This window comes from Desarmillaria tabescens (genome assembly GCF_030435595.1).
Source record: "Desarmillaria tabescens strain CCBAS 213 chromosome Unknown EV420scaffold_3, whole genome shotgun sequence".
NCBI lineage: Eukaryota > Fungi > Basidiomycota > Agaricomycetes > Agaricales > Physalacriaceae > Desarmillaria > Desarmillaria tabescens.
Window position 1 is genome coordinate 981332 of NW_026848302.1, and position 26940 is coordinate 1008271.

General features: G+C 48.2%; 10 protein-coding genes across 10 annotated transcripts; 7 read left to right on the plus strand and 3 right to left on the minus strand.

The window, feature by feature from the left end:
* Positions 1-5635: 5635 nt before the first annotated feature.
* Positions 5636-6930, minus strand: EV420DRAFT_1636071 (uncharacterized protein; the record flags this gene model as incomplete). The annotated part of the gene is made up of 6 exons (XM_060476540.1): positions 5636-5697; positions 5748-5835; positions 5891-6124; positions 6175-6266; positions 6331-6837; positions 6900-6930. 6 exons carry the CDS (start codon positions 6928-6930, stop codon positions 5636-5638), a joined length of 1014 nt encoding a protein of 337 aa, XP_060337628.1.
* Positions 6931-7294: 364 nt separating this feature from the next.
* EV420DRAFT_1474435 (uncharacterized protein) lies at positions 7295-8757 on the plus strand (the record flags this gene model as incomplete). The annotated part of the gene is made up of 7 exons (XM_060469207.1): positions 7295-7597; positions 7646-7759; positions 7818-7901; positions 7953-8075; positions 8128-8262; positions 8317-8423; positions 8487-8757. The coding sequence occupies 7 exons, from the start codon at positions 7295-7297 to the stop codon at positions 8755-8757; spliced, it is 1137 nt and encodes a 378-aa protein (XP_060337629.1).
* A 2964-nt stretch (positions 8758-11721) lies between these two features.
* EV420DRAFT_662043 (kinase-like domain-containing protein) lies at positions 11722-13009 on the plus strand. Its single transcript, XM_060482970.1, has 5 exons — positions 11722-11970; positions 12025-12201; positions 12259-12327; positions 12379-12594; positions 12644-13009. Exons 1-5 carry the CDS (start codon positions 11926-11928, stop codon positions 12902-12904), a joined length of 768 nt encoding a protein of 255 aa, XP_060337630.1. The 5' UTR covers positions 11722-11925; the 3' UTR covers positions 12905-13009.
* Positions 12852-14470, plus strand: EV420DRAFT_662051 (uncharacterized protein). The gene is made up of 3 exons (XM_060482971.1): positions 12852-13549; positions 13599-13916; positions 13968-14470. Exons 1-3 carry the CDS (start codon positions 13115-13117, stop codon positions 14430-14432), a joined length of 1218 nt encoding a protein of 405 aa, XP_060337631.1. The 5' UTR covers positions 12852-13114; the 3' UTR covers positions 14433-14470.
* Positions 14470-15681, minus strand: EV420DRAFT_1758916 (uncharacterized protein). Its single transcript, XM_060480574.1, has 4 exons — positions 15098-15681; positions 14845-15048; positions 14674-14792; positions 14470-14624 (listed from the first exon to the last, which is right to left on the minus strand). Exons 1-4 carry the CDS (start codon positions 15501-15503, stop codon positions 14508-14510), a joined length of 846 nt encoding a protein of 281 aa, XP_060337632.1. The 5' UTR covers positions 15504-15681; the 3' UTR covers positions 14470-14507.
* A 767-nt stretch (positions 15682-16448) lies between these two features.
* EV420DRAFT_662014 (uncharacterized protein) lies at positions 16449-18318 on the plus strand. The gene is made up of 6 exons (XM_060482969.1): positions 16449-16471; positions 16531-17104; positions 17157-17461; positions 17509-17671; positions 17720-18061; positions 18115-18318. The coding sequence occupies exons 2-6, from the start codon at positions 16778-16780 to the stop codon at positions 18229-18231; spliced, it is 1254 nt and encodes a 417-aa protein (XP_060337633.1). The 5' UTR covers positions 16449-16471; positions 16531-16777; the 3' UTR covers positions 18232-18318.
* An 850-nt stretch (positions 18319-19168) lies between these two features.
* EV420DRAFT_1617211 (Cys/Met metabolism PLP-dependent enzyme-domain-containing protein) lies at positions 19169-20945 on the plus strand (the record flags this gene model as incomplete). The annotated part of the gene is made up of 12 exons (XM_060475212.1): positions 19169-19268; positions 19323-19450; positions 19510-19557; positions 19609-19793; positions 19850-19874; positions 19926-20011; positions 20067-20080; positions 20131-20207; positions 20263-20556; positions 20612-20665; positions 20720-20830; positions 20883-20945. 12 exons carry the CDS (start codon positions 19169-19171, stop codon positions 20943-20945), a joined length of 1185 nt encoding a protein of 394 aa, XP_060337634.1.
* Positions 20946-21762: 817 nt separating this feature from the next.
* Positions 21763-23969, plus strand: EV420DRAFT_662114 (uncharacterized protein). Its single transcript, XM_060482972.1, has 5 exons — positions 21763-22280; positions 22331-23229; positions 23282-23702; positions 23754-23840; positions 23898-23969. Exons 1-4 carry the CDS (start codon positions 21914-21916, stop codon positions 23816-23818), a joined length of 1752 nt encoding a protein of 583 aa, XP_060337635.1. The 5' UTR covers positions 21763-21913; the 3' UTR covers positions 23819-23840; positions 23898-23969.
* Positions 23970-24004: 35 nt separating this feature from the next.
* Positions 24005-25264, minus strand: EV420DRAFT_1506867 (galactose mutarotase-like protein). Its single transcript, XM_060471337.1, has 4 exons — positions 25093-25264; positions 24753-25035; positions 24261-24696; positions 24005-24203 (listed from the first exon to the last, which is right to left on the minus strand). The coding sequence occupies exons 1-4, from the start codon at positions 25138-25140 to the stop codon at positions 24104-24106; spliced, it is 867 nt and encodes a 288-aa protein (XP_060337636.1). The 5' UTR covers positions 25141-25264; the 3' UTR covers positions 24005-24103.
* EV420DRAFT_1506870 (uncharacterized protein) lies at positions 25265-26922 on the plus strand. Its single transcript, XM_060471338.1, has 8 exons — positions 25265-25515; positions 25564-26019; positions 26075-26114; positions 26221-26288; positions 26339-26367; positions 26421-26510; positions 26568-26707; positions 26761-26922. The coding sequence occupies exons 2-8, from the start codon at positions 25667-25669 to the stop codon at positions 26779-26781; spliced, it is 741 nt and encodes a 246-aa protein (XP_060337637.1). The 5' UTR covers positions 25265-25515; positions 25564-25666; the 3' UTR covers positions 26782-26922.
* Positions 26923-26940: the final 18 nt, after the last annotated feature.

Consider the following 26940-nt stretch of genomic DNA (forward strand, 5'->3'; position numbering starts at 1 on the left):
AAACCCAACGCCGCCCGCCTTCGCCAATTGCTCGCTGAAGCCGAGAAGGAAGAGTTAGGAAAGGACACGAAGGTTGAAGAGGTCAAGGAAGATGAGAAGTCATCAAAAGACAAGCCGGCGTCGAAATAGGCGATTCGACGACGTCGGCTAAGGACTTAGTTTCTCCTGGTGCGCACTCCTGTATTATTAGTCGGACTTATACTACGTATGTAGGTACCCCGTATGATCAATATACCATTTTTTCTGCCGCGTTACCAGAAGACCAAATTAAGGATGAAGAATCGCAAACCGCCAACGGCGTAGGAGGGGATTCCCGCCGCCCTACGCAGCCAGCGCTGGGCAATGAACCCCTAGGGGCCGTCCCAGCTCAGGAACCCCTGGCTCACCGTATAGGGAAAGCCCCGCGAGGGCAGAGCCCCCTAGGTCGAGTCTCGACTGCACCCTTGACGAAGGGAGGTCACCCCGGAGTGGGAGAAAGGCCATCAACCCAGCCTGCTGGGCCTGCGTCTTCGTCTGTGGAGGCGTCTGTTCTAGCGGGAAGCGTCGGAAAAGCAGCTGAGGCCGGGAACTCGAGGGACCACCTGCCCCTAGTAGCCAAGGGACACCCGACAGCAAAAAGTGTAGACCCCCCGAGGGAGCCAATATGTGTGCCTCCGCGAAGGGTAGCCCGAAGTACCGCCGGGTCTAGGAAGAGCGGTAAGCATGGATCGACAGTGGAGGTTACAACGCCGCGCACAAGCGCCCGTGGCCAGGGCCGAACACAGGGCCGCGAGCCCTCCTCCACCAACTCGTCGGAAGGTGACCAAATGCCGCCGAGGGGCCCTAACAACCGGCCCGGTGACCAAATGCCACCCACGAGTACAAGATCCCGAGTTTCCGTGGAGGAAGTAGAAGATGAGGAGGCCCACCTTCGGTCCGATATCCCGGTCCGAGTACCGGCAGGGAAGTCTACCGTGACCCCTACCTGGGAGCCTAGGCCTGCAAAGAAGACGCCCGTCCAGGACACTTATTACGAACCATTCGGGCCGCATTGGACCCGAAGGGCGCTACGACTTGCCACGATGGAATCAGCCGCCTTCGCTACCCTTCACCAATGGGTACACCCCCGTCGGGCTGAAGAAGTAACGCTCGAACTATGGGAGGCACTCAAGGAGAAGCCCGAGACCGCGGTAGAAGCGCGGGATAAGTGGGAATGGATGGAGGATCTTAAAAAACCTCCCATGTACATACGAGGCCGAAAGGGGCGCAATGTATCCATTAATGTGCAGTTGGAGACGCTAGATACTCGAGAAACACACCCTGTGAAGGCGCTAGTGGACAGCGGAGCCACTGGCAGTTCCATAGATCGCGCCTGGGCCCAGAACCATGCCCTCAACCTCAAAAAGGCAGCCCGCCCTGTTCCGGTCTACAATGCCGATGGCACCCGAAACAAGGGCGGTGATATCACCGAATATGCCGAAGTACGGCTTCGTATAGGGGATCACGTGGAGCGGATAGAACTCGCCGTGGTGGACTTGGGGTCCACCCCCCTATTTCTCGGGCATGATTGGCTACAGAGACATAACCCGTTAATAGACTGGGATACCGGGGCCGTAACCTTGGCCCGCTGTACTTGTCGCAAAGTCCCTTTTGCACTCCCCGACACAGACCCAACATCCCGATGGGAAGAGTACGAAGAGGGAGATACGATCCTAGTGATCGACTTTGAAGAAGCATTTCACGTGCGGGCCATGGGAACAAAGGCCAACGAGCTAGCCGCCCAAGCTAACGCCCGTAAGACTGCCAAGTCCTTTGAGGAGATAGTACCTGAGGAGTACAGGGAGTTTAGAGATGTGTTCGCCAAAGAAAACTTCGACGACTTGCCCCCACGGAAACCGTGGGACCACGCTATTGAGCTTATTCCCAACGCCAACGCCAATCTAGACTGCAAGGTCTATCCTCTCAATCCGGCGGAACAGGAGGAACTGGACAAATTCCTGGACGAGAACCTGTCCACCGGACGCATCCAGGCCTCCAAGTCTCCTATGGCTTCCCCGTTCTTCTTTGTTAAGAAGAAGGACGGTAAGCTGCGTCCAGTACAAGACTATCGCAAACTCAATGAGATGACAATCAAGAACAGGTATCCGTTACCTCTCATCGGGGAGCTTATGGACCGACTGAAGCAGGCAAAGTACTTCACCAAGCTAGACGTACGATGGGGGTACAATAACGTTAGAATAAGGCAAGGGGACGAATGGAAGGCCGCCTTTCGAACTAACCGGGGCCTCTACGAACCTCTCATAATGTTCTTCGGTCTCACTAATTCGCCCGCTACTTTCCAGTGGATGATGAACGACATATTTAAAGATCTCATCACTGTGGGAGAGGTGTCGGTCTACCTTGACGACATATTAATTGCATCGAAAACCAAGAAGGAGCACCGACGTATCATACGGGAAGTACTGCGCATTCTCCGCGAGAACAAGCTATTTCTCAAAGCGGAGAAGTGCGAATTCGAGGTGGAAGAAACGGAATACCTAGGGGTGCTCATTAGCGAAGGGAGGATTCGCATGGACCCAGTCAAGATTTCCGGGCTCCTCGATTGGCCGGTTCCCGCCAAGAAACAGGAGCTCCAATCATTTTTAGGCTTTTGCAATTTTTATCGACGGTTTATTCGAGACTATAGCAAGCACGTCCGGCCCCTCACCATGCTCACCGGGAAAGTGGAATGGAAGTGGGGAAAGGCCCAACAGGAAGCCTTTGAGAACCTTAAAGGGTTATTCCGCGAAGACGTAGTGTTGGCCATTCCTCTCGACGATGGAAAGTTTAGGGTAGAGGCGGACTCAAGTGAGGGAGCTATAGGGGCCGTGCTGTCCCAGTGGCAGGAAGAGAGGTGGCGACCAGTTGCATTCCTATCCAAAGCGCTGTCCGTCACGGAGCGCAATTATGAGATCTACGACAAAGAACTGCTCGCTATCATGATTGCGCTGGAGGAATGGCGCCAATACCTTATGGGAGCTAGGGAAGACTTCGAGATCTGGACGGATCATTCCAATCTCCAATACTTCCGCAAGCCTCAAAAGCTTAACCGACGACAAGCTCGATGGGTAACCGAACTGGCTGAATACCAGTTCACCCTCCACCATAAGCCCGGAGCGCAGAATCGCAAGGCGGATTTGTTGTCCAGACGATCTGACCACGATCAAGGGAAGGACGACAACCAAGACGTGACGGTTTTGAAACCCGCTCATTTTCGCGCTCTCATCATGCCCACCATGGAAGAACTGCACGAGAAGATCAAGCTGGCTACTCACGACCCATGTAAGTGGGATCGAGGCATATCTGATTCCCTTAATCACGAGAAGGGAGTCTCCCGAGACCAGGGACTGTTATGGTACGACAATCGTATCTACGTACCCAGGGCTCAGCAGCTGCGAGGAGAAATCATAGCTCTACGACATGATCACACGACTGCGGGACACCCTGGTATCGAGAAGACCAAAGAACTCATCCTACGAGATTATTGGTGGCCACGAATGCGCTCAGAGGTGGAGGCCTATGTCAAGGGATGCGAGGTCTGTCAGCGCACCAAGGCAGATCGTCGTCCCAAGAAGGCGCCGCTCCATCCAAACGAAGTTTCTGATCGACCGTGGACCCATATCTCGGTCGATATGATCACCAAGCTTCCCGACTCGAGAGGAAACAATTCCATCCTGGTAATCGTCGACCGATTCTCCAAAACGATTATCCCTATTGCTTGCACAGAAGAGCTTTCGTCCCTCGGCTTCGCGAAGATTCTCCGAGATTATATCTATGTGCCGTATGGTGTGATGCCAGAAAAAGTCATCTCGGATAGGGGCGCTGTCTTTGTATCCAAATTTATGAAGGAATTCTACGCACTCCTCCACGTAACTGGAAACCCCTCGACGGCTTATCACCCTCAGACGGATGGGCAGACGGAGAGGGTCAACCAGGAGATCGAAAAGTACCTTAAAATGTTCGTCAACCATCGACAGGACGATTGGAGCGAGTGGTTGCCGCTCGCCGCCTTCACTCATAATAACCGGAGGCACTCCGCCACGGGTTTCTCCCCGTACAAAGTAATCTTCGGCCGCGACGGCCAAGTCATCAAGACGGCGCAGCGCCCAGATACTATACTGGCGGCGTCCAAACTGGTTCAAGGAATTCATGAGGTGCAGGAGAAAGCAAAGGAGTCGTTAGAGCGTGCGGCCGAATCTATGAAAAAGGCCTATGACAAGCATAAAGGGGAGGCACGAAAGTACCAAGTGAGCGACAAGGTGTGGTTAGATGCGACCAACCTAAACCTCCCCCGTCCAACAAAAAAACTAGGGGATAGGCGAGTAGGCCCGTTCTCCATTGTGGCCAAGAAAGGAGCATCGGCCTACGAATTAAAACTCCCCGTGAAGTGGCGGATTCATAACCGATTCAATGAGTCGCTACTTACTCCATACCATGCTCCCAAATTCTCGAATCAACCACGTCCCGAGCGACCACCCCCAGAACTCATTGATAACGAAGAAGAATATGAAATAGAGGAGATTGTAGGAGAACGAGACCGAGTCATCGGTCGAGGACGGACTCGTCGGACAATTACTGAGTACCTAGTCAAGTGGAAAGGATACCCCGGCGAGGAAAACTCTTGGGTCAAACGTTCCGACATGGCCAACGCAGAAGAACTCGTAACCGATTATGAAGCACGGATCCGAAAAATGATATGGATGGTCAACGACAAGGGAAAGACGCTTGGGTACGACGACAAGATCCCTCGTAACCTCCCAATCAAATACAATAATCCCGAGAGCCTCTGTGTCACTGACATCATAACCGTTCACTCTTCAGAATGTACCGCACCTGCCCATTCTGAAGAACTCAACGCAGTCGATAATATGATTTTACCAAACAAAACCTCTACCCCCTACTCCGATATCGATGAATCGGATGTAGACAATCTCCAACGAGTCATCGAAGACTGGGACAAGGACGAAGATGATGACAACGATGATGAAGAGGACGACGAATGGTCTTATTATTCGGAGTCGCGATTCTCTTCCTCCCAAGGAACATCCATCGACTCCTCCGGAACGGAGGGGTCCTAAATCAATACTTATGGTGTATAAGGGGATTTCCACCGCTCAAGTACGAGCATTGAACCCTTAGGGACCGTGGGTCCCGACAGACAGTTGAGGTCTAACCGGCGCAAGGTGGCTCAGGAAGTTTAGGGACCTGAGTCCAGGGGGAGAGAGGGTCAGAAGCCGAACGCAGAAAGTGTCTTTTTATGGCGTAGCGGAGGTCCAATCGATCCCGTTTTAAAGCAGAAGGGAGCCCCTCAACTCGCTTGTGTGGAAGGGAGGAGACATATTCTCATTCGGGACGAATGAGTCTTAAGGAGGGGGTAATGTTACGGTTATTCTTTTCTTTTTCTTTTTCTTTCCTTTTTATTTTCTTTTCTTTTCTTTTCTTTAGTCAGCCGGATTATGCGAGGCGCGATCATCACGGACTGACTGCGCCACAGTATTTTTAGAATACTCACGTGTATTTAAGTAGAGCCTCAGCTGGTCTGAACCCCAGCTTCAGCTAAGGTTTATTCTACCTAACATCGAACTCCGTTCTTCGTGACTACTTGTCCCATCGACTTTCATCGCCTTTGGCCTGTTAGAGCATCGTCTACCGAAGTGCGAGTAGCGATCCTAACACGATCTAAGTCGATAGAGTTAGTGGCTAACATGAAGGCTTGAATTCCTTCCAACGTTCTGCTTGCCAAACCTCAGAAACAGTGCCTCCAGTTTCTTCCGGATAGAACTGGAGATGTTTTGCGACCTCAGGATTAGAGAAATCCTGTGCATAAATAGTTAGAGCTACATCTCAATAGTAACAAAAGTGATGGTCATACTCTTGCAATAGAATCTCGAACATCATTCACATAAAAGTGATTTCCAAGCCCGGACTTGTAAGCCTTGGGAGAACTGCCGCATTGTTCACGTAGACCAGCCTGCAGTTTACGCAGAGCCTGATATGAAGAGACATCTGCTGCACCAACTTCCCGCAACAACCAAAGAATCATTTGCATGTGACTGGTAGAAAGGCGTAGACGAGGAAGATTGTCGAGAATATCAAGAAGCGCCATCTGTTTTTACCATAAGATTAATGCTAGGCTGCAGAGTCAAAGCGACGTACAGTTTTATTAGGGTAGGGTGACCAGTCTTTACTCGTGGATGTTCCGTTGAAATAATTAGCAATGTCTTCCTCATCTGAAGAAGGTTCGAGGTCTGGCCACCCATGCAACTGGTCAGTTCATGGGAGTGCTAAATAAGAAGGGTTGGTATTACTTACCCACAGCACGGAATTCATCTGCCAAAAAGGCTGTAGTCTCATCAGACTCATCAAAGTTATTGTCCTCGCTTCCAAGTATAGCCTCCTCAAGCATCATAATATACTGTTGATGCAGGCAATTGCGCTCTTCCTCAGGATCAAAGGAGAGATGTTCTGGGATCGATATCGGTATGAGAGGCTGTTGCATCCAAGAATCATCAGCAAGGTCATCAGCCATCCTCGTGTCCTCATCCTCGGTGAACATTCTTGTCCTTGAATTGAGATGAACATCAGTTGCAGGCGTTTCGAAGGTTACTGTCCCATCTTGATATGTGTTCGCAAGTTTCTGGTTCTGAATGGCCTGTTGCTGTACTTGAGTATCATTGCGAATTCGGTTTGAGTCGTGTTTCGTGGATTTGAGGTGGTTCTTGAGAGACTTGGGTGCCATCCACCTGCCCGCACCAAATGGATCAAATTCGTAGCAAAGCAGGCATCGAACCTGTTTTGTTGCGTTGTTCTGCTCAATACCTGATGAAATATTAAATATGAGCTCCTGTTTCTGGCAAGAAAATAAGTGATATCTCTGTCACCTTCAGGGAGTGGAGCACGACGAGGAGGCATGCTGGTATTTGCTGGATTTTAGAGTGTAGTTCGGCTGGTCCACCGTTTTCTGGATGTCCTTTAATACGTGCTCAGTGGTTTAAGGACATCTTATATCTTCTTGTCCTGAAGGGTTGGACAAACAAGTGGAAGACAAAAAAGTATATTGAGCAGTACAGGAACATGTTCAATCGGACAAAGTAATCTCAGAAGCCAGGAAGGAATTATTGCAGCGCAGCAAGTGTCACATGATTTGACTCGCAATAATGACAATAACAAATTTGCCACCCTCTCTCAGCTGCCACAATGTCTTTGGTGTATATAAGCCTCAGAAACGATAGCTTGTCTTTCTCATCTTCACTCTCATTTCCTCGAACTCTCCATTATGCCTTCCTCCTTCGACAACGAAGAGAATATTCATCCTGACCTTCGCCAAAGCAGCGTGGACATGTATCTTGAAGAAAGCCGCCGCCGCTTCCAGGCTCAACTCAGCCAGATACATCAAGACTCACAGAACTCAAGTGTCGAGGCTCCTGATCGAATTCAAAACCTGGAGGGTTCTAATGATCCCATGATCGCAACTTCGATTGTGATATCTGCACCCAACATGACCGCGACAGCTCGAAGGCTCAAACGGAAGATGGAGTTTAGTGATGAGGCAGAGGTAGATTTCGATGAATTCAGTACAGTGAGTGGCTTATTTCTTTTATTCATGACTCTGATATATTGTGCATAGCTGTCTGCCGATAAGTGCCAGCTCTATCTCATGGCTGTTACTCTGCAAACTCGTGACCTTCTTCAGAAGATGCAAACCTCCCAAGAATCTTGGGAGATTTCGAAGGGCCTTTGGGTAAGCCTGTCCATGATATTAGACAATTATTCTTCAGATTGACAAGCTACCTTTATAGAAAAACATTTCGCAATACGTCAAGGCATTCCTTCTTTCTTCAACAGCAGTATGCTATGTCGGAAACAGCAGCTACCATGTTATGGTGTGTTACTAAATTCTTTCTCCCTCTCTGTTTGTTCAATGTTCGTTTGAGGTCGCACTTCGAGAAATGAACATCAAGGATCTGCCATCGGAGAACGATATGACAGCCAATGCACTCCTCCAGTCACGGATCTCTGCTTGTCTTACCACCAAGCGCTCGCAAATCAAGGACGCAGTAAGCTTGCTTCTTGTTATATTGTCAGTCCCTCAATACAATGCTATCCCAGGTGAAGGTATCGATCCAAGACAGCAAGGATGGCCGAGCACTACGCAACATTGCCTGCCTTACGAAGCACTTGATCGGCAAAAGCAATGAAAAAATCCCACAGACACAGCAGCTCTATATGCGACTGAGCGTCGTGGTGAGTTTTAGAATTCTTACTTCCTCTTCTATGGCTAATGTTCATTGGCAATAGCGGCATGTTTATGCTAATATTGAGACAGCACGGGGGGACACATTTTGGGCTGAGGTGGACCGGATGTTGCATGGTATGCGAGCGCATGGTCAGGAGCTGTTCATTTAGTGAGTCTCTGGCTGCTTTTCTGGGCTTCGTCTTCTAAGCATTTTCTCGTTGTCGTGATGTAGCACCCTCAATGAAATCTACATCAAGGACAAGAAGGAGTACGGCGATCCAACGAAGAGTGGAATCCGCTCAGTTGAACTTGCATCATTCCATCTCCCAAAGTGGGTGAAGAAGATCAACGAGCTTACACCAAAGGTACAATTGTCGCAAGGTGATGGCGAGCGTCCAGGAAAGCGACAGCGAACAGGGGATCAAAATGAGGGAAGCGATGACGACGACGACGTTGAGAATGTTACCCCTGGCAACGCTTCTGATGTTGTCGCAACAGAGTAAGAGAGTATCAGCGATAATTGGTCTCTACTACCATCTGCCATATATTTGTTGTAATTATGTGAATTATTAGCAGAATAGATGATCTTTTTGCTATTTTACGGTGCAACTATTAAGTATTCAATGGTTATTTTACACCTGTCAGGCGGATTTATATCTGGGAAGCAATCCGCGCACACATTACTGTCAAAGTGCGGAACCGTTAAGAAGCAAAATGTCCATTTTATGAGGACGAAGTTAATATGAGGTTGCCTGAGGAATTGATGACCGCTCTGAGGTTAGTCTCCGCACTGATAATTCCTGACAACTTCTTAAAATGAGGTCATTTTCTGGACAGTGGTAAGGCCGTTTTGACCTCAATCGCGGGCTGGAATGTTGGCAGAGCAGCTGAGCTCAAACTGACCTCAGAGACTCAGACTGCGATCAATCTTATTGGCGTCACACGCCGACTTTGAGATCAGACTACTCCGAAGATAATATTGACCAAATAGTAATAATTTGGCACGGGATAATGGGTCAGGTTGATATCATGCTAGAAGGGTGGTGTACTATATACTTGATATGCACTTATTTTCGAAATATGAAGTTTCGTGGTCTCTTCTCATCGCCTGGTCGACTATTATACACCTTACGCCGGGAACGATCTGCGTGGCACAGTAAGTAATTGCGAGCGCAGCGAGTAGAATCGGCCGGCATGTGAGGAACCCGTCCGGTGCGGTGTGCCAAACAAGTGCAAATGTTACGGTCCTCGATAGCTTTTTTTTTTGGCGTCGTCTCCGTTCTTTCGTCGAGTCGCATCTCTTTCATTTCTTATCTTGTCCCTCTATAACGCGAGATTATTGCTTTTAAACGTATAAAGAATGACTGTGCTGCTTTTCAACAGGTGAAAATGAGTATGTCGTCGTATTTCTGTTTACCCACTGAGGTGCCTTGCCATGGCCTTCGGGTTTTGCCGCCACATACTGATTACTGGTCGTCTCTTCCACGGTTCCACAGTCCGTATCCTGTTGTTTTCTGAGCATCATGCTTCCTGTTCTGAGTACTATGTCTTTGGCACATTCTTGTCACATTTGCCAGACCCGTCTTTGAGATTCAAGACCTAGAGTCTGAATGATTCTGCCGTGCTCCCAAAAGGTGGGTACAATTGGTTGACATCAGCACTGCCTCAGCTGAATTGATTCCACGGCGACACCTTGATGCCTGTCACTTGATACGCACTCATCAGAAAATCGTCTCGACTGAGGGCGGTGCGTTTGACTGTTTCTCAACCTTCATGTCGCCTTCCTGACCTTCATGCCTAAGGTCACTATCGGTGAAAGTAGCAACCAGCCCCGTGTTATTGCGCCAACTTATGTATACGACTCCAACGGAATCTATGCCGACCCACACGTACAGGCATGGGCGACGTATTATGCGAACGGTGGAACGGATTTGACTGGAGCCAGCTATTTCATCTCGATTCCAGGCCTCACTGACAACAGAGACTCGGAGCTCGTACAAACAGCAGTAAGAGAAAATGTTCCTTCAGCGCTGTTGACCCCCGTCGCTCCGCCGTCGCCGTCGGAACCGGCAAGCGTTACGGTGCTGAGAGATCATGCTCGCCCACACGGACCCAGAACATTTCAGGCGCGAGGAAAGCAACGGTCAAAGGGCCTTCTTGGGTTGCTGGAGTTTTTACATATTACACGCAAGCCAAGGCCAACTTTGGTTACCCCCTGGGTAGCAAACACTAGTTCAAGTATCAATGGCTCGAATACTCGACCTTTGATAGACCCTTCCGGCAGTGGCCAAACAAAAAAACGCCAGGAAAAAGTCGGCCAGGTTAATATCATCTATATCCACTTTGTCACGTCAATTCATATAATTTCCAGCTCGCCGTTCGCAATAATCTTGGTGAATCCAGTGGCCTGTCGTCTTCGAGTTCCAGCTTGAGCCAGGAGGAGCACAACTCGCAAGAACCTCAGGATACGTCGCTGCTGGGCCAATTTGGCTCTCAGTATGCATCTGTAAGATTTCATGCTCTTCACGGACGATGTGTTTAATTAAGCATTCTTTTCAGCTTGACGAAAAGAGAATTCAAGACCCGCCTCCTGCATACGCGGAGAGTGTTTCCAATTCTTCAATAACGTATCCGTCGGGGAAGGTCTCCTTTTCGCCAAACGTACATTTTGGCTCAGATAGATCGGAGTCATTGGGACAGGCATCTCAAAGACCTCTTCCTTTTCCCCAATTGGCCTCTGCTTGTTCCGACGCTAAGTACACCGACTTGAAGTCTTCGCCAAAAGTTGAACCCCAAGCCATCTACGCAGACGCTGGGAACGCAAGTAACGCACCACTTGAGGTGGTCAGCAATTCACTATCAACAATCGAAGAAACTCTTGAACCTCTCTCTTCAAATAGGCCAATATATCATGTTCGTTAAAGTTCTTCGACTGACTGCCATGTGCTGACGCCGTTGACAAGAATCTAATGACGCTTTTGTTGATGGAAGTAACGCCAGTGAATACGCCAATGACGACAAAGTAAGAGGTTCACCGATAACTATTGCTATGATATTTTTTGAAACTAACGCGTTTTAGCATCCTGGACACATTAAAGGACCATTCAGATGCTTTGAAGTCTTTTAACGCAGTCACATCGCTTGTAAAAGGCCAGGTCTATCGAGGAAGCTTACTTCAGGTATTTCCTACCCAGGCAACGATAGGCTCCATAAAATAGGACTCATTTTATCGATTACCGCAGATTGCATCAGTGCTTGGTCTTAGCGACGACCCACGCGTTAGAGAAGCACTTCAAGCCGATGAAGAAGACATTGCAGAATTACTACACCGCGTATCTCTATCCGATTCTGACCGAGAGGAAGTCTTGACGCTTCTGGATGACGATGCACAAAGTTTCTTAAATGTTGTTCAAGATGTAAGCCCAACTTTGCTATGAGAATAAATTTAATCGTGTATATAGGTGCTTGATCGAGGGTTTCTACTCGGTGACCCTGCTGAAGGGCTTAAAGCTCGTCGGCTTGTCGTAAAGCTCTCCTCGACGTGTTACAAGCTTCCTTCGAAGCTTTTTATCGAAGGCGTTGAATTATCTGACGAGCATGCGACTTTTGGCGGGGGATTTGGTGACGTTTTCAGAGCTTCTTACAACGGGCAACCCGTAGCACTCAAGCGCATGAGAATATTCCAAAGGGATCCTAACCTCCCTAGTATCCGTCGGGTAGGCCTAGTCATCATTCTAGCACCCTTGGAAAGCCATTCACACCATCTATAGAGGTTTTGTCAAGAGGCCTTGACATGGCAAAGCTTGAAGCATACATACATTGTCCCATTTCTGGGAATCGTAGCGGAAGAATTTCCGACAGCTCTTTGCTTGGTTTCTCCGTGGATGAGAAATGGAACGGTTATCAAGTATCTTGCGGACAACGGCAGAGCTAACGTTAATAAACGAGTACGTTGATTTTGACAATTTCAGCGTCAGAGCCGCCCTTTTGATAGAGCTTTTTAGTTGTATGAAATATCGCAAGGACTGGCCTACCTACATTCACAGCATATCGTTCATGGTGATCTTCGCGGAGTGCGTGCTATTTGCTGCGTCTTTTCCCCATCAATCTGACGACTCTGGCAGTCAAATATATTGATAAATGATGACTGGCAGGCCTGCCTAACAGATTTTGGCTTGACTGTTTTCAACGATGCTACTCCTGCCACTTATACTTCCAGGCATGAGGGCTCGGTGCGGTGGATGGCGCCCGAACTCTTTTTTCCTCAGTCCTTTGGTCTTGACCGCTTTCGCTTGACGCCTGCTACCGACATATACGCGCTTGGGTGTGTATGTTTGGAGGTGAGACAATATAACTATCTTATTTTAAGGTCTAATTTCACATCTGTAGCTTTACACGGGTCATGCACCATTCCACGATATTTTTCATGACCCTGCTATAGTCCTCAAGGTGACAGAGGGGAAGAGGCCTGAACGTCCGTCGGGTTCTGAGGCGATGCGTGACGAACTGTGGAAACTCATCGAGTCCTGTTGGAGCCATCAGTATCGTGAGCGTCCAGACATCGACACCGTGGTCGACATAATGTCGACTCTTGTCAGTATATCAATATGTTACTTTCAGATCTGGAAACATACTGACAGAGTTTTATAGTCATTTCCGCAGCATCTACATCTCTTACCTTGTCCAATACCTGACATTCTAACGCCAATCCAGGAGAGGGTCAACCTTGGTAGCCAAAAGCGTGTCCATTTCGATGTACCTGACTCCTCTGGCTCGACTTCATCTTTGGGATCGTGGGGATCAAGGGCGTCGATTTCCTCGCAAGCCCTACCGTCTGCTCTCAGCTTAGAGTCTATTACTATGTCATCACCCATCTCATCAGGTCCTATATGTTCTGTGGAGGAACTGGAATACCATGGGCCAGAATCAGATGTATCGTCTTCAGCTACTGACCTATTTGACAATGATAGTAGGGATGACGAGTCTACTACATCGTCAGCCGGGTCAGCCTCAAAGGATGATTTGGATCCACCCCTCTTTGATCCCCGACTGTTAGTGTCTCCACGAAAGAGCCGCCCCTCGAGCGTCCTCCCTACAGTCAGCTTTGGCTATGGAAGAGGAACGGGCGAGGCTGCCGGGATTTGGGATCTCGAACTTGCAGTCAACGAGCCATTGTGCTGGGGCATATCTTTGCTATCGGAAGCTGCCCTCTGTCTGCGAACACTAGTCACGAAAGGCACGAATGTTAAAAATGGCGTTTCATATCCTTTGTCTTTCACCGGAAAAGATCTTCTAGTACGTCTTCTTTCTTTGTTCAGGCTGATATTGAAAGTGTGTTCTCTAGGCCACGTTACGAGCCTGTATCGAGGAAGAGCACGACGATACTGATACTCCTTTACCTCTGGAATCGCTGGTCCTGGATATCGCTCGAAGTCTACAGACCCAGTTCTTGTTCTGTGAGGTAGGGTCACAGGGATGGGGCGAAGAAACGATATACAACAGCGAAGAGTGCATATATATGTTTCTTGATGATCAGGAAGACCCTTTGTCTATACGCTCAGACGACGAGATTCCAACTGGAGTTGTGCCAATGCTGACTCGTTGCTATTCTCCAACTTGTTCCGATGATTGGCCTTGCTTTTCGTATGCCTGTCCTAGATGGGTATGAGTGTTTTTTTTTGTGTGTATTTTCAAAGACTAAACCCACTTTTAGGGCTATGCACAACCATCACGTCAATCCGTCACTGTGGGTTCCAAAGTAGAACCGTCAGGCGTAAAGACTTCTTCTGCGCGTCCTGCAGACATTATCCCACTCCTTGATCATATAAGGGACATGGGTCGCACCCTACACCCTATCGAATTTGTGTCTGACTGTCTGTCTCCGCGAGAATTACCTCCAATTGACACCCAGGTAGCATCAACTCGCTCGGAAGGGGACTTACTTAACAGTTATTGGGAGTTGGTAGAGAAGATGGACGTCGCTTTTGATACCGGGTTCGGGCTGGAGCAGTTCCCACAAGAAGTCACCGCTAAGGTCGACTCGATCGCGGATTCATCTCGCCATCCGGAACCAAAACGTTTCCAATACAAGTGGCTTCTAGCGTTGTGTATATCATTTCCTTTTGTTTATGTGCTGTCCTTAAATATTCTTCCCTTGTTGGATTTTGCGTTCGTGTAGCTAATATCTTGTTCCATTTTTCCTTTTAAAAGTTTATGATCTGTATTCGTCATTAACTCACTGTACATAACAATGTTATTGGAGGCCCATCCGTCTGCGTTCTGCCAGTGCTCGTTCTAGTTTCGTGATCTTGTGTTCAGCATCAGTGAGAGTGTCATCCCACGTCACGAACAGTTCTGACAGTGTATCAACCTGTCTAGAGTGAGATTTTGTTTGAACAAGAAAGGAAGTCAAGACGTACCTGAGTAGAATGACGTTCCAGTATAGCGGCAATACGCTTTTCAAGTCGTGCAGCATGCTCAATGTTCTCATCATAAGACTTGCGAAGGATTTCAAGGCGGGGTTGCAACTGCTCGTAGTCTTCGAATACAACATAAGGACACGCATATGAGGGTATAAGAAAGAAACACACCTGCCAGTTTCCCTGCACCTGTGACTCCCTTCCTCTGCAACGCGTCAATTTCTTGCATATCACGGTCTGCGGAACGTATATCATGTCCCATTTCTCCGATAAAGGCGTTTAGTTCCTCTTGTGACATATTCTGATATGCTGGTGGGTCTGGTAGGAGTCCTGCCAGTGCAAAGGAAGGCGTCAAGAGATGGGCGTGCTGTTCGTCTGTTGATGGTAGGTGAGCCTTGAGAATCACGTAGCAGAAGGAACATACAGCGACTCATGAATCGTTTGAGCCCATCGTTGTTCTCGACAATAGTGTCCAGTGTGCGCTGCAGCGTCTCTGCTGCTCTGATGAGTGTCTGGTCACCGTGTACCCTCTCTTTTTCCTTGCCCTTTCGGTCGTGCTTCACCCCAAACACAATGGCCTCAAGCCATCTTAGGCGTAACTCTAGCGACAGTGCTGGGTCAATCCGACGCTCCTTAGCTGCAGGTGAAGACTTGAATGACGTGGAGGCTGGTGGCGGCGATTGTGCAGGGGACTGTGTCGGAGATGTTCCAGCAAGAATGGCCGACATCGAGGAACCTGACAAAGGTGGTGATGATGGCGGAGTACTAGAGGACGACAGGACACGAATCCGCTTCGAATCACCAAGAAAAACGCTGCCGATGTTCGCCATGGAATTATGGTAGAAATCAGAAAATTGTGATCAGCGAAGAATAATTAGTGGGTATCCGTGGTTCAGGACCTGAATTTGTCGTCCTACGAGGGTCGAGACGTTCTGCCGCGGCAATTACGACTCGCACGTGCGGCATTCTCCTGTTTGCCAAACCGAGCTGCCAGTATTTTGGACCTTTACTTTCAGGAAAACATAATAAGCAGGACTCGCAGTTCGTGACATTCACGTCGTTCTTTTCTGGCACTTTTTACTAACAAAACATGTATGTTTCTTCACTTCTTGAAAGGTCTTTTGTTCACTTATGGTTTGAAAGCTTGCGTCTCGAGTTCCGATTCTTTTGGACATAATTAAGCAGCTGCTGTGCAAGTACATGAAAAGCCACATCGTATCCGTGAATTTTTGAAGGTCGGACCGTGCGACGCTGTCGTTTGATGCGAATGCGAATCTTGATGACGTACGTTCACTTACCTTCTACAAAGAAATACTTGCCAACATCCAACGTTTAGCACAAACCTCTTCAGATTAACACCAGTAATCAAAGATGAACACAGCTCTTCGTTGTTTATGACCGAATATACTAATAAAATCGCAATGTGCTTCAGTGTCCTGGCTTTGCCCGGACGTAGTGCCCACACCTCAACGTCTGTGTCGTGGGCTTGTTCTCTTTCAACTTAGTCAAGGTTGAGCCTTCTCACCTATTCAGAACAGCAACATTAAATCAGTCCCCGCACAAATCAACTCAAGCTTTGTCAAAGACAACTTCTCGACATTGAAAGCAACCTTTGAACGGATATATTTACTGGCTTGTTGGACACGTACCACCAAGACTACCTTGAGGTCTTGCGATACGTTGATATGTTGATGTTCTTTTAGCTTATAGACTTGCACACGTTTACTAGGTCTGACCTTGAAAGGACCCCACTCCTTTCTGTGTCACAATGACTCGAATCGACATTTACAACATATCGGTAAGCAGTTCTATCTGCACCTGAATATGACCATTCATACCGCTTATTTATTTCGCCAGTCCTAAACCACGCTTGAGCTCCTTAAGACTGGGAAAGTGCAAGCGTGGCTGGACTGTTTGCCTCATTTCCGAGCGCAAGACTAAGCAACTTTCACTGACCACGAGACCGTAAGTTCCGAAGGCTCTCCGAGTATGTCGCCATTCGGGAACGTTTTGATCGACCTGAAAATCGAGTGTTGAAAATCGCCGAGTGACTCACAGCCAACTACGGTCACTCGATTTTTTGACTTGGTTTTCCCACATACAAATGTTGCCTCTCTTAGCTGTCCCGTGCTTCTCAGCTTTCCCACCGACCTACTGCTCCAATACCCCTCCTCCTCATTATTGTACAGACCCGACAAACGGAGAAAGGTCCATTGAGCATGCACCTCACCGGGTTGGGCGCGTTGCGGACGGTACCTTCATCAGGAATCGTGAAAGACTTACTGTCCTTTTAACACAACAAGAGGATGGTATCTCATCTCCAGTATATGGCCGGATGGGCAACATCGCCGGAGCTGTACTTCTCAGCTCATCAGAGGACATAATTGAGGTCAAAATACAAGTAAAGTGCCATTTCATCGTTTTTTTTTCTGTTCGGCATCCTCTATCTCTTTATTCTCTGTTCTGACATCTTTTCCCCAAAGTTTGAAGGTCGCCTGCATTTCATGAGTTCTGAGAATGGTTCAAGGACGGTTCCGACCGTCAGCGAAACGTATACCCTATGGAATTGCTCCCGAACGGAGATCGAGTCATGCCCGGGTTCCTTTCCCTTCTCTTTCTATCTTCCGCTGGCATTTGAGGATAGTGGAAGGACCTACCCATTGCCGCCTACCTTCCAGACTGCCTTCACTGCTGTTCCCAGCTTGGTAGTGACCTCCGTCTATACACTTATTGCTTCCATCACCACTGTACGTCGTCCACTGATGCTTGGGTTTGATAAGGTATCGTCGTAAGTCGCAAGGTTATACACACTGGCCTATCTTATTCATCTCCTAGTATGCGTGTACCCATAACTTACTACCCCAGAACCCGACCCGAACGCCCTCCCTTATATGTCCCTCTACTTTCCAGTATCAAGACTTGCCCTGAAGAATGGAACCAGGTCCTTGTTACTGTGAAAGCAAAGTGCAGTTATAACCTTCTCCCCATCCAATGCAACGTGAGGAAAATTGTCCGTCTAGCCGCTCTATGCTCATCATTGTCATAGTTCTTCGTACCATCCGTCCAGGCGTTTTCTTTCTCGGACGTGATCCCTTTCCACATCCAACTCAGTGGTCCGCTTTTCTCTCTCCTCATGCTCTTTCCCCAACGATCTACCGAATACGAACCTTCCATTTCCGTCACCATGCACCGACAAATCATCATCGAAATTCAGGGCCGAAAGTCGCAGAAGAATCAAGAAATCGGAGTAGGGACTATGTGGCCCATCCCTCCTCCGCCGTCCCAGTGTGATCGCGATGAAGAAAAAAGCATCGATTGGGGAGGTGAAATCCGATGCAAACCCACTGTCAAGGTGGGCGGGTTTGCAGCCTCTGGCCTTTCTGTCAAGGTAGTTTTGGTGTTGTTTTTAATTTTTCAGTCAATCATGGTACAAACGTTTAGGATTACATCCTCTTTTCGCTGGAGCCTCCATCAAATTCACCTTTCCTTCCCGCCCGGGGGCACATTCCCATACTTCTCACAACAGATTCTTGGGCCGACGCCCCCAATGAGGCATGAGCCAGAATATTTAACTGGGTCTCTATTGAAAAAGGTCGGCATTCAGGTCATACAAAAATCGGTATAAGATGGATGTAGCGTTCGATATCGTACAAATACAGAACAAATAATTTTCGAAGGCAATAGTATTCGGTTAATCAGGAATACGTGTTTCAGAAATTTTCGGGGCAAGCGATGTACAACCAGTGTGGTACGTTTTCCGTCATCTTCCATCAAGTTCTCGATCCTTCTCCACCAAAAGTAGCTGATCTGCCCCTATTTCGCGTCGCTATCACGTGGTACATTTCGGCTCTACACAGTCAGAAGGTGGTGCCGGTGCCCACGAGTAACCAGGTCAATACTGTAATATTTCAGAAACATATGGATAGCACACCTGTAGCGTTCATTGAAGGCGAGTACAAGATTACCCGACAACGATTGATACGCATAGTCACTACGCTTATTTTTGTGACGTCAGAAAGGTAGTATGAACCCGTAAAGATTAAAGAGGCTCGCCTGCATTTAGCCCGAACGCTGCCCAAAGTAACGTCATCAACTTGCGAGAAATTGCTTCTCATGACTAAGTTGAAAGATAAAAGCCCACAAGACGTCGAGGTGTGGGCACTGCGTCCGGGCGGGGCCACCGTGAAGCTGGTGGATCTTGGGATGATGATGGAGTCAGGAGATTCGTTCGGGAATAGATGAGCAGTGGAAGTCTTTTATGCGGGATTCAGGACTGTTGAAGCAAGACCCAAGCGCGGGGGGGGAGGTCTCTATAGTAGTACTCTGTCGAATATATATTATTATAGCATTACATTATGTACTGGTATCTAATCGAAACAGCCGGTACAGTGACCATTACCGGCAGAACTCGAGTCCGAAGAAAATTCGAAGGCCGAATCACGTCAGATTACAAATTTTTATGAACTCAGCCCATTCTTCTTGACTCATTCCTATCATGAGCGCCAAATTTACTGGCACTGTCCTTGTTCACGGTGATGAAGCTGTACATCCAACCGGTGGGAGTGAAGTCGCTCCGTCCATCTCTGTTTCATCAAGTCAGTGATCAGTGATCCCCTTCTTCTTTTGCTCGATAAGTGATCCGTATATAGCATTCAAGACGAGCTCTCCGGAAGATAGAGAAGACAATTTGGACTTAGAGAACCCAGAGCGACATGTATATTCTCGGTACACCCAGGGTGTTAGCACTCGCGCCGAGCACATTTTGAGTAAAATCAACGTATGTTCAATAAGATGGGACAGAATACAGGCCACATTGAAACTGATGTTCTTGGAAAGGATGGACATGCCCTTACATACGCGTCTGGGCTGTCGGCTGCGTATGCTGTACGATTTCCCAGAATTCAATTTTCATAACTTCTCATATCGCACTTCAAGGCGCTCGTTTTCTTCAAACCCAAACGTGTTGCAATAAACGGAGGCTACTTTGGATGTCATGCTACTATAGAGGTGTACAGAAAAAGCCGAGACACAAACTTGGAGATGATTGACCTTGACGATGAGTTCCAGCCCGGCGACCTGTGCTGGTTGGAGACACCATTAAACCCAACAGGAGAATCAAGGTACTCAGCGCTCTTCTATTCCTAGGTTTACTGTTAACCGTCGCTTCTGTTTCTAGGGACATTGCTTATTATGCTGACAAGGTTCCGTGGTTCTCACTACGTCCTCGGCCGCCCTTACCTATGATATAATAGGTACACAAGGCGGGAGGAAAACTACTGGTAGATTCCACCTTTGCGCCGCCACCTCTCCAGTACCCATTCAAATGGGGTGCAGACTGGTACGTGCTATTATGTTTCCGCAGCAGGAAGTTTGTTTTTCATTCTTTCGATAAGTATCCTTCAATCAGGTATATTAAGTGATAATGGCGATGCTGTAAAGTCTTACGCAAGTTGCTAGCGACCAAATACTTGGGCGGTCATTCTGATCTACTCGGTGGCGTGCTTGTTGTAAAAACACTGGACGAATGGACGACTGTTAGCCCCGTCTCGCTCTTTTACGACAGCGTCTAATTTAACCTGCTATGTATAGCTGCAACATGATAGGACGTACCTCGGAAATGTACTAGGATCCCTTGAAGCCTGGTTGCTTCTCCGTTCTCTACGCACTCTGCATCTTCGAGTTCCACGTCAATCCGAGACGGCGACCGTTTTAGTAAAGTGGCTACAGTCAGTGGAGCGAACACCCAAAGGCCAGACATTCGACGGCGTTCCAGGTGGGCTCGTCACCAAGGTTTGGCATTCGTCCTTGCAGACCAAGGATGCAAGAGGGTTCGAACCTAAACATCAGATGGAAGGTGGATGGAACGGCACATTTGCCATCCAGGTATCGCCTATCTTTCTCTTCCTCTGGATGGTCTCTTAACACACAAGTGACCTAGCTGGCAACTTCCGAGCAGGCTATCCAGCTACCACATACCGTAAAATATTTTGTTGTCAGTGGTATCATCTCTTGAACTCTTGGAAACGATTTGACTCGAGTTATGCAGGCTGCTACAAGTCTTGGCGGCGTAGAATCACTCATTGAATACAGAGCTCGAGCGGATGTTAAAGAAGATCCAAGACTAATCAGGATTAGCGTCGGGGTCGAAGATGTTGAAGTATGTTCTTCCTTTGTAGTAGTCGTCACAATTTACTGACAGTGTATTGCAGGATCTCAAGGATGGCCTGCGAATTGGCCTACAGAAGGTAGCATCTATTAAGAGTAAATTATAGCTGCACCTTTGTACCTCAGAGGACACCTGAAATACTAGACGTATGCAATGGCATTAACAGAAAGCTGGACTCACCTTGACGTAGTCCACATATGTTGACCGACGGACCTAGAGTACACGGACACGAGTCAGAAAACTCTTCGCTGTCAGTGCGACAAGATGGCAAAAGTAAATGCATTATATACCTAGAGTACATGGACACGAGCCAGAAACTAGAGTAAGGGGAAGTGTCAGGTATGATAGGTATGTAAGGAAAAGAAAACACGAACCTCTTCAGTGCGTCAAGACGGCAAACGTAACTGGGGAGAAGGAGAACTGGAAGCGGCAATATAGTAGGTGAGAAACAACACGTGGCTGGACACCAGATGACCCTAAGGTCCCTGGTTAACACACCCCCATCAGCTATGCGTAGATCAAGGCCAAGGCCACTTGTGTGTGTGCAGTGAGGGATCATTGAGAGCAGTTTAGTGAGGATGTCCGCCGTCATGGACCGGTTAGGAATCCACAAGGTGGAGAAGTTTCCCGAACGCAGGTGTTCACGTTGATATTGGATGTCAACGCAGCGTTTAAGTCGGAGCTTTCGTTGTTGGATAGCATGGGGAATGGGGTTGACCTCTCCTTCATATTTTGTAGTTCATATATGTGTTACTGTTGTACATTACTTTTACGATAGCCATTCGCGCGCCATAATCAATTGGGGGCTCGGTTTCCGAGTTCCCCTTTACGGCTACTTGTTTGTCAGCTCGAGCGAGTAGCAGAGGATCCCGATTTTGGCGATTTAAGTATTGATGGCTTTCCATTTTTGTCACGCGGCGACATTTACACTTAACGTGACTTTGTCTTTTAGCCTTTCACTTCCGTGAAAGACGACCTCTTTTTCTCTTTTACATCTGCTACGTGATACCTATTCTATCCATCCATACACACGTACAGCAGACCAAAAGGAGGACACATCGTTTTCATTTCACCATGGCTCCTAGCGCGCCATCGAGTAGTACGGCAGGGCCATCGACGGCGACTGGGAGCATCGAGCGTATCTCTGGCGTGTCATTCAGCAAGGTCGTTGCCGGAACGAATGATAGGTATACCGAATATTGTGCTGTCGGTGCCCCTCCCATCGGCCTAGGTAGTCCAGGAGACGTCTATATTGACAAAACACCGAAACACCATGTTCTATATGGCTTCACCACCAAATGGGAGCACTGGAATGGACCGCAGAAGAAAAAAGAGTCGGATCTTTTTCGACATCCAAAGTACCCGAACATTGTTCTTTGGGCGACGGCCGGGAAGCGCGGTTGGATATCGCTCGAAGTCTTGAAGAACAGAAGACAGACTGGTACTTATTTTCCATTTCAAGCTTGTTCACACACACTCATATTCTGATAGATACGGAGAATAATATCCTCGCTGAACAAATGAAGGCAGATGAAAAGAACAAAGTTACAGGGACGCCCTTTCAAGCGGATAATGTTCAAAGACAACCAGCCCCTTCTGCTCCACAGTTTTCTCAATCCGTTGGCCCTGCTATGGTGAAGAGTGTTCCGCGAGAAACGCGACGTGTATCAACGGGTACGGCCTCTTACCCTTCGCCGGCTCTGAGCACTTGGCTGGCGGGCCTTGACGACCCCAGCGCTAACGAATCAAGTCCCATGCTCCCCGCCGTCTTCACCGAATCTCCCATGCCTCAGGGTACGGGTATCTCTCCAATGTATCCCACGCCCTCGCCTATGCCTCCCTCCAAATCTCCGATGCTGGTCACAGATTCGCCTATGTCCTGCACATCGTCCACCCCCATTGCTCAGCCAGTACCTCCGTCCACTCCAAATAATGCGCCTCCGCATATTGATCTAGCGAAGATCAATAGCTCATTTTCGTCGTCAAAGTCGAGAACGAACGCATCGTCTTCATCAATACCAAAGCCATCGACCCCCCGTCAACCTGGGGTATCTTCGCCTTCAACCCAGGCTATACCCAAGTCTCAGCGCAAGGTTCTAGGTGGCCCACCCGGACCCCAAACTGCTAGAACAGGTTCCTCTCGTCCGACCCCATTATCATCGACCGGGCCGCAGCGCGAATGTCCTACCTCCAATCTTCCAGGGTCGACAAAGAAAAGAAAGCGCACGCGATCGCCCATCTCCGAAGCTGAAGCACCTCTTCAAACATCCCCAAGTTCATCGTCATTGTCTAAGATGGAAAATATACCAATGCATGATGAGGGTCGCTCTCGACCCCCAAAGGCTGTCAAAACCACGCATCATACCTCTTGCGTCGTTAGCCCAAGAAAGGTTAGCGTGAGACTCATTAAGTGGCGCTTTGATTAACTATGGTTTCTTTCAGGAATCGGCATCTGCGTCTAGGGTTACCACCCAATGTTCGGTGGAGAGGAAGGCTTCTCAACCCAAGAAACTGCCAGCCGTTGTCATTGATCTAACTCTCAGTGATGATGATGATGATGTGCCTGTCCCCGTGCTGTCTCCTACTGCGCTGTCGCCGCCTCAGAGGGAATCTCCCGCCGCACCATCTCCTCCACCAAGAGTGTCACCGGAAGTACCGTCGCCCCCCTTCAAGGATTTCGCCAGTAGCTCCATCACCTCCCCTACCTGCCATATCCTACTTTGGAAGATGCTTCCGCACAGGAATCAGATGTGCCTATGGGTGATAATAACGTCCTTGAAACACTGGAAGCTTCAGTATCCAGAGTCTGAAGAGAGTGAAACTGCACCACTACTCCCTGTCGATTTTTCCGAAGATGTTACTGGTAAGTTACATTCTTACTCTCCCTTTTTTCAACTCAACCCGTTCCGCATAGTTTACGGTACCCTCGGTTTCAAGGACACATCACATCCATGCCATATTCCAGGTGAACTGAGGTGATGGTATGTCGTCTTTGCCAAGAGTGCGTTATAGGTATTTTCTTTGCGATCATTCCATCAGACACTAATCACAACTTCAGAGATCAAGCAGTATTCGATCTTGACACATCCTTCCATGATTTGGCAAGCCATTGTGAAACAAGTCACGGCGACGCTTGTCATCTCATTGTCGAGTTAACGCCAGAAGCAGACGAAGGCTTGGTTGGCAATAGCTCTGGTAGCATAAGTTTAAGATTTTATTTCCTTTATGTAGTTGTAAGCGAATTCCGTGCCTCTTCAAAAGGCTTCATTTAACCGTGATCTCTTGCTTTCCAATCCAGCTTTCCCCTGGTTGAAGGGTTTCGAATGCCAGTGCAAGACCTGGTTCAGCACAGACGAATTTGTCCCTGGAAAACAGATTCAGGTCTTGATGATCAATGCGTAATACGACACATACCATCCACCTTCTTCCATTGCAGGCAATTTTTCGGCCGGCAGTTACTTGAGGGTTCCACACGATAAGGTCTTCCATGTTGGTGGTGACATCAACACCACCACCTGGCCACCTGATCTCATACGTCCCGGGAGCACTCTCGTAGACCGAGTCAGTCCACTTGTTTACGTCAACTTCGTCCCTTTCCTCGACCCTCTTCGTCGGCCTGCCATCCGTCAGTTTAGTCTTGTCGTAATAGGTTAGATCCTTAAGCGGTTTGATTCGCACGTCTTTCGAAGGACATGCGTGGTAGGTGTGGAAAAGCGCTTGGAACTCAAACGGTGTGTCGGGCGACGTGTTGGTGACATGCAGGTCGGTTTTCAGAGTGTATTCGGAAAGCGTTACGACGTAGTCAAGATGGAAGAGTTTATCGTAGACGGCAGTGATGCTCGGGACTGGGTCGAGGGCTGTACGACTCGGTATTAGGGAGAGCAGAGCCCTTGACTAGAAAATAAGCGCCTACCAAGTTTGACTGATATTTCAGAATCGTTGTCAATAATATTCCCATCCCACTTCCAGTATTCGTTCCGGGCGAATCCATGTATACCGAGTTTCAGGTGGTCCGGATGGGTTGGATACGCGAAGCAAGGGAAGACGACTGGAATGCCGCCTCTGACAGGTTCTGAACCGTCCAGGGGTGATTTTGATGATACAAAGATGCGCTCGGAAAGCGCTGGATTCGATCTGGACCCTGAGCTCCATGAAACGATAGTTGCTCCATACCAAAGAATCTCAACGCTTGGACCCTGGAAAGGAAGCGTCAGTGTAAGCTAGAAGCAATCAATAATGGTGCTAACGTGCACCTTCGCGTGACGAAGAATCAGCCTGTCTTCTTTCGATTCAAACGGCATCGTCTGTTTGTTGTGAGGAACGTGTTAGTAAAGTGGATTTAGCTTGCTTAAATTCTTGTGTGAAGTTTCAACGGGCCGGTGTAAAGAATACTGTGTGCCATCCAGATGACCTCTGTAACGAGCTTATTGGAACTTCAAAATGTGATACGGGCCGTTATTGACGCTCTTGTCGGGTCTCCGGGCCGCATCTCTAATTGGCTCCTTCCACTCATGATCTTAGTATTGTTCCTTGTATTCTATACTTAAACTCACTAGGCTTAGCGAGAAGATCGCTGACAATACATCGGAATCGACTCTAGATTTGCAAACCACAAGTTCGCCCACGTGCTGACCGCAAGGCAATAGAAGCCTTGCAACTCTTCTTAGTGAATGCAAGTACGTGTACGAACTTGTATTTTGGACGTTAACCCCGCCCCTACTCAGCTATAGACTTTTCTTCTGTAATGAGATCGACCTACATGTGTCCGACGGCCTGCGACCGTGCTTCTGGATTTCCTGCAAAGCGGGATTTAAGGATGCGCGCTCGATGGGTGGTCTCATTTCTTCGTATTACAATTTTATATATGACCTTGCTTCACCGAAGCGCGTCTTCAAGCTTCATCCCATACCCACGGTCATGACTAGGCTACTGTTCGTTTTTTTGGTATTCTTCGCCTCTGTCTTTTGTCGTGCTTCACCGGCACCTCCGGAGACAAATGGGAAGCGTATGGCTCAGGGTCTTCCTCCTCTCCCTCCAAAAACTCTGTTTCGCGGTACACGAACCGTTACCGATGTACAAAGACGAACGTCCCCGTCAGCCCTCCCTTTCGTCACTTATACCGGCCGTCTTCAGGTTCGCCGTGAAGATGGAAGGTCTATTGGAACCGTTGATTCTTCGATGTAGGGTACTCGTCGGGTCCTACATCGCCGCCATTACCCACCCTTTTGTTTGTAGGTCAGATATCAACTCGGTTCGCTCTGAAAATGATCTGCTGGTCAAGATGAGGACACCTATGTCTAGGAGATGGTCTCTTTGACTTGGTTATTACTGTACGTATTATATTCATATATTATGCATTATATGGTTTATCAGAGGTACAGAATCCAGGATTCCCTGACCCTCTCTTTTTTGGAATCGAAGGGTCGCATTTAGCCCATGATATTCGAAGGTGAGATGATTCGATACTCGTATGCTAATTAGACTCTCATCCTATCACAGCATAGCGAAATTCAAAAATGTGAACCAGAGTACTCCATGACATTTTATTTCCAACTGGACATTTTTTCTCAATTACTCGCAGCACACCCTAATTGGGTCCCACCGTCTGACCCTCAAATTTCTGCACAATCTGCGATATGGTCCATAGATCCCACGACGAGGAAGTTGAATGGTAAATGCTCCCCGGGAGTACCAATATCTGAACATAGTATTGAGTTCTTCCGTATAGTACACTGGATTAATTCAGACGGGTCAAAACCGGACATAATGTTGGCTTGGGATTCTCGGGATTCTCAATCTAGGGGACTCCTCATTGTGGGTGATTTAGAGCTAACCAACCAATTGCCGGATATCCCAGCTTCGTTTGTTGTAAGTTTATCTATTCTCTGTGTTCGTGCCACTGACTTTTCCCCTCACGCTAGAACCTTTACTTGGTGGATTAAAATGTGGGTATAAATGTAACCAAGGCCCGAGCGCAGCCCGGCGGCAGCCGTGGTTATAGTAGTTACACTTCTATATTTCGCCTACTAGATACTTATTTGCAGCAATGTTTAAGCTTCTGTGGCGACATTCCAACATTTAGACGCATACTCTTTGCACGA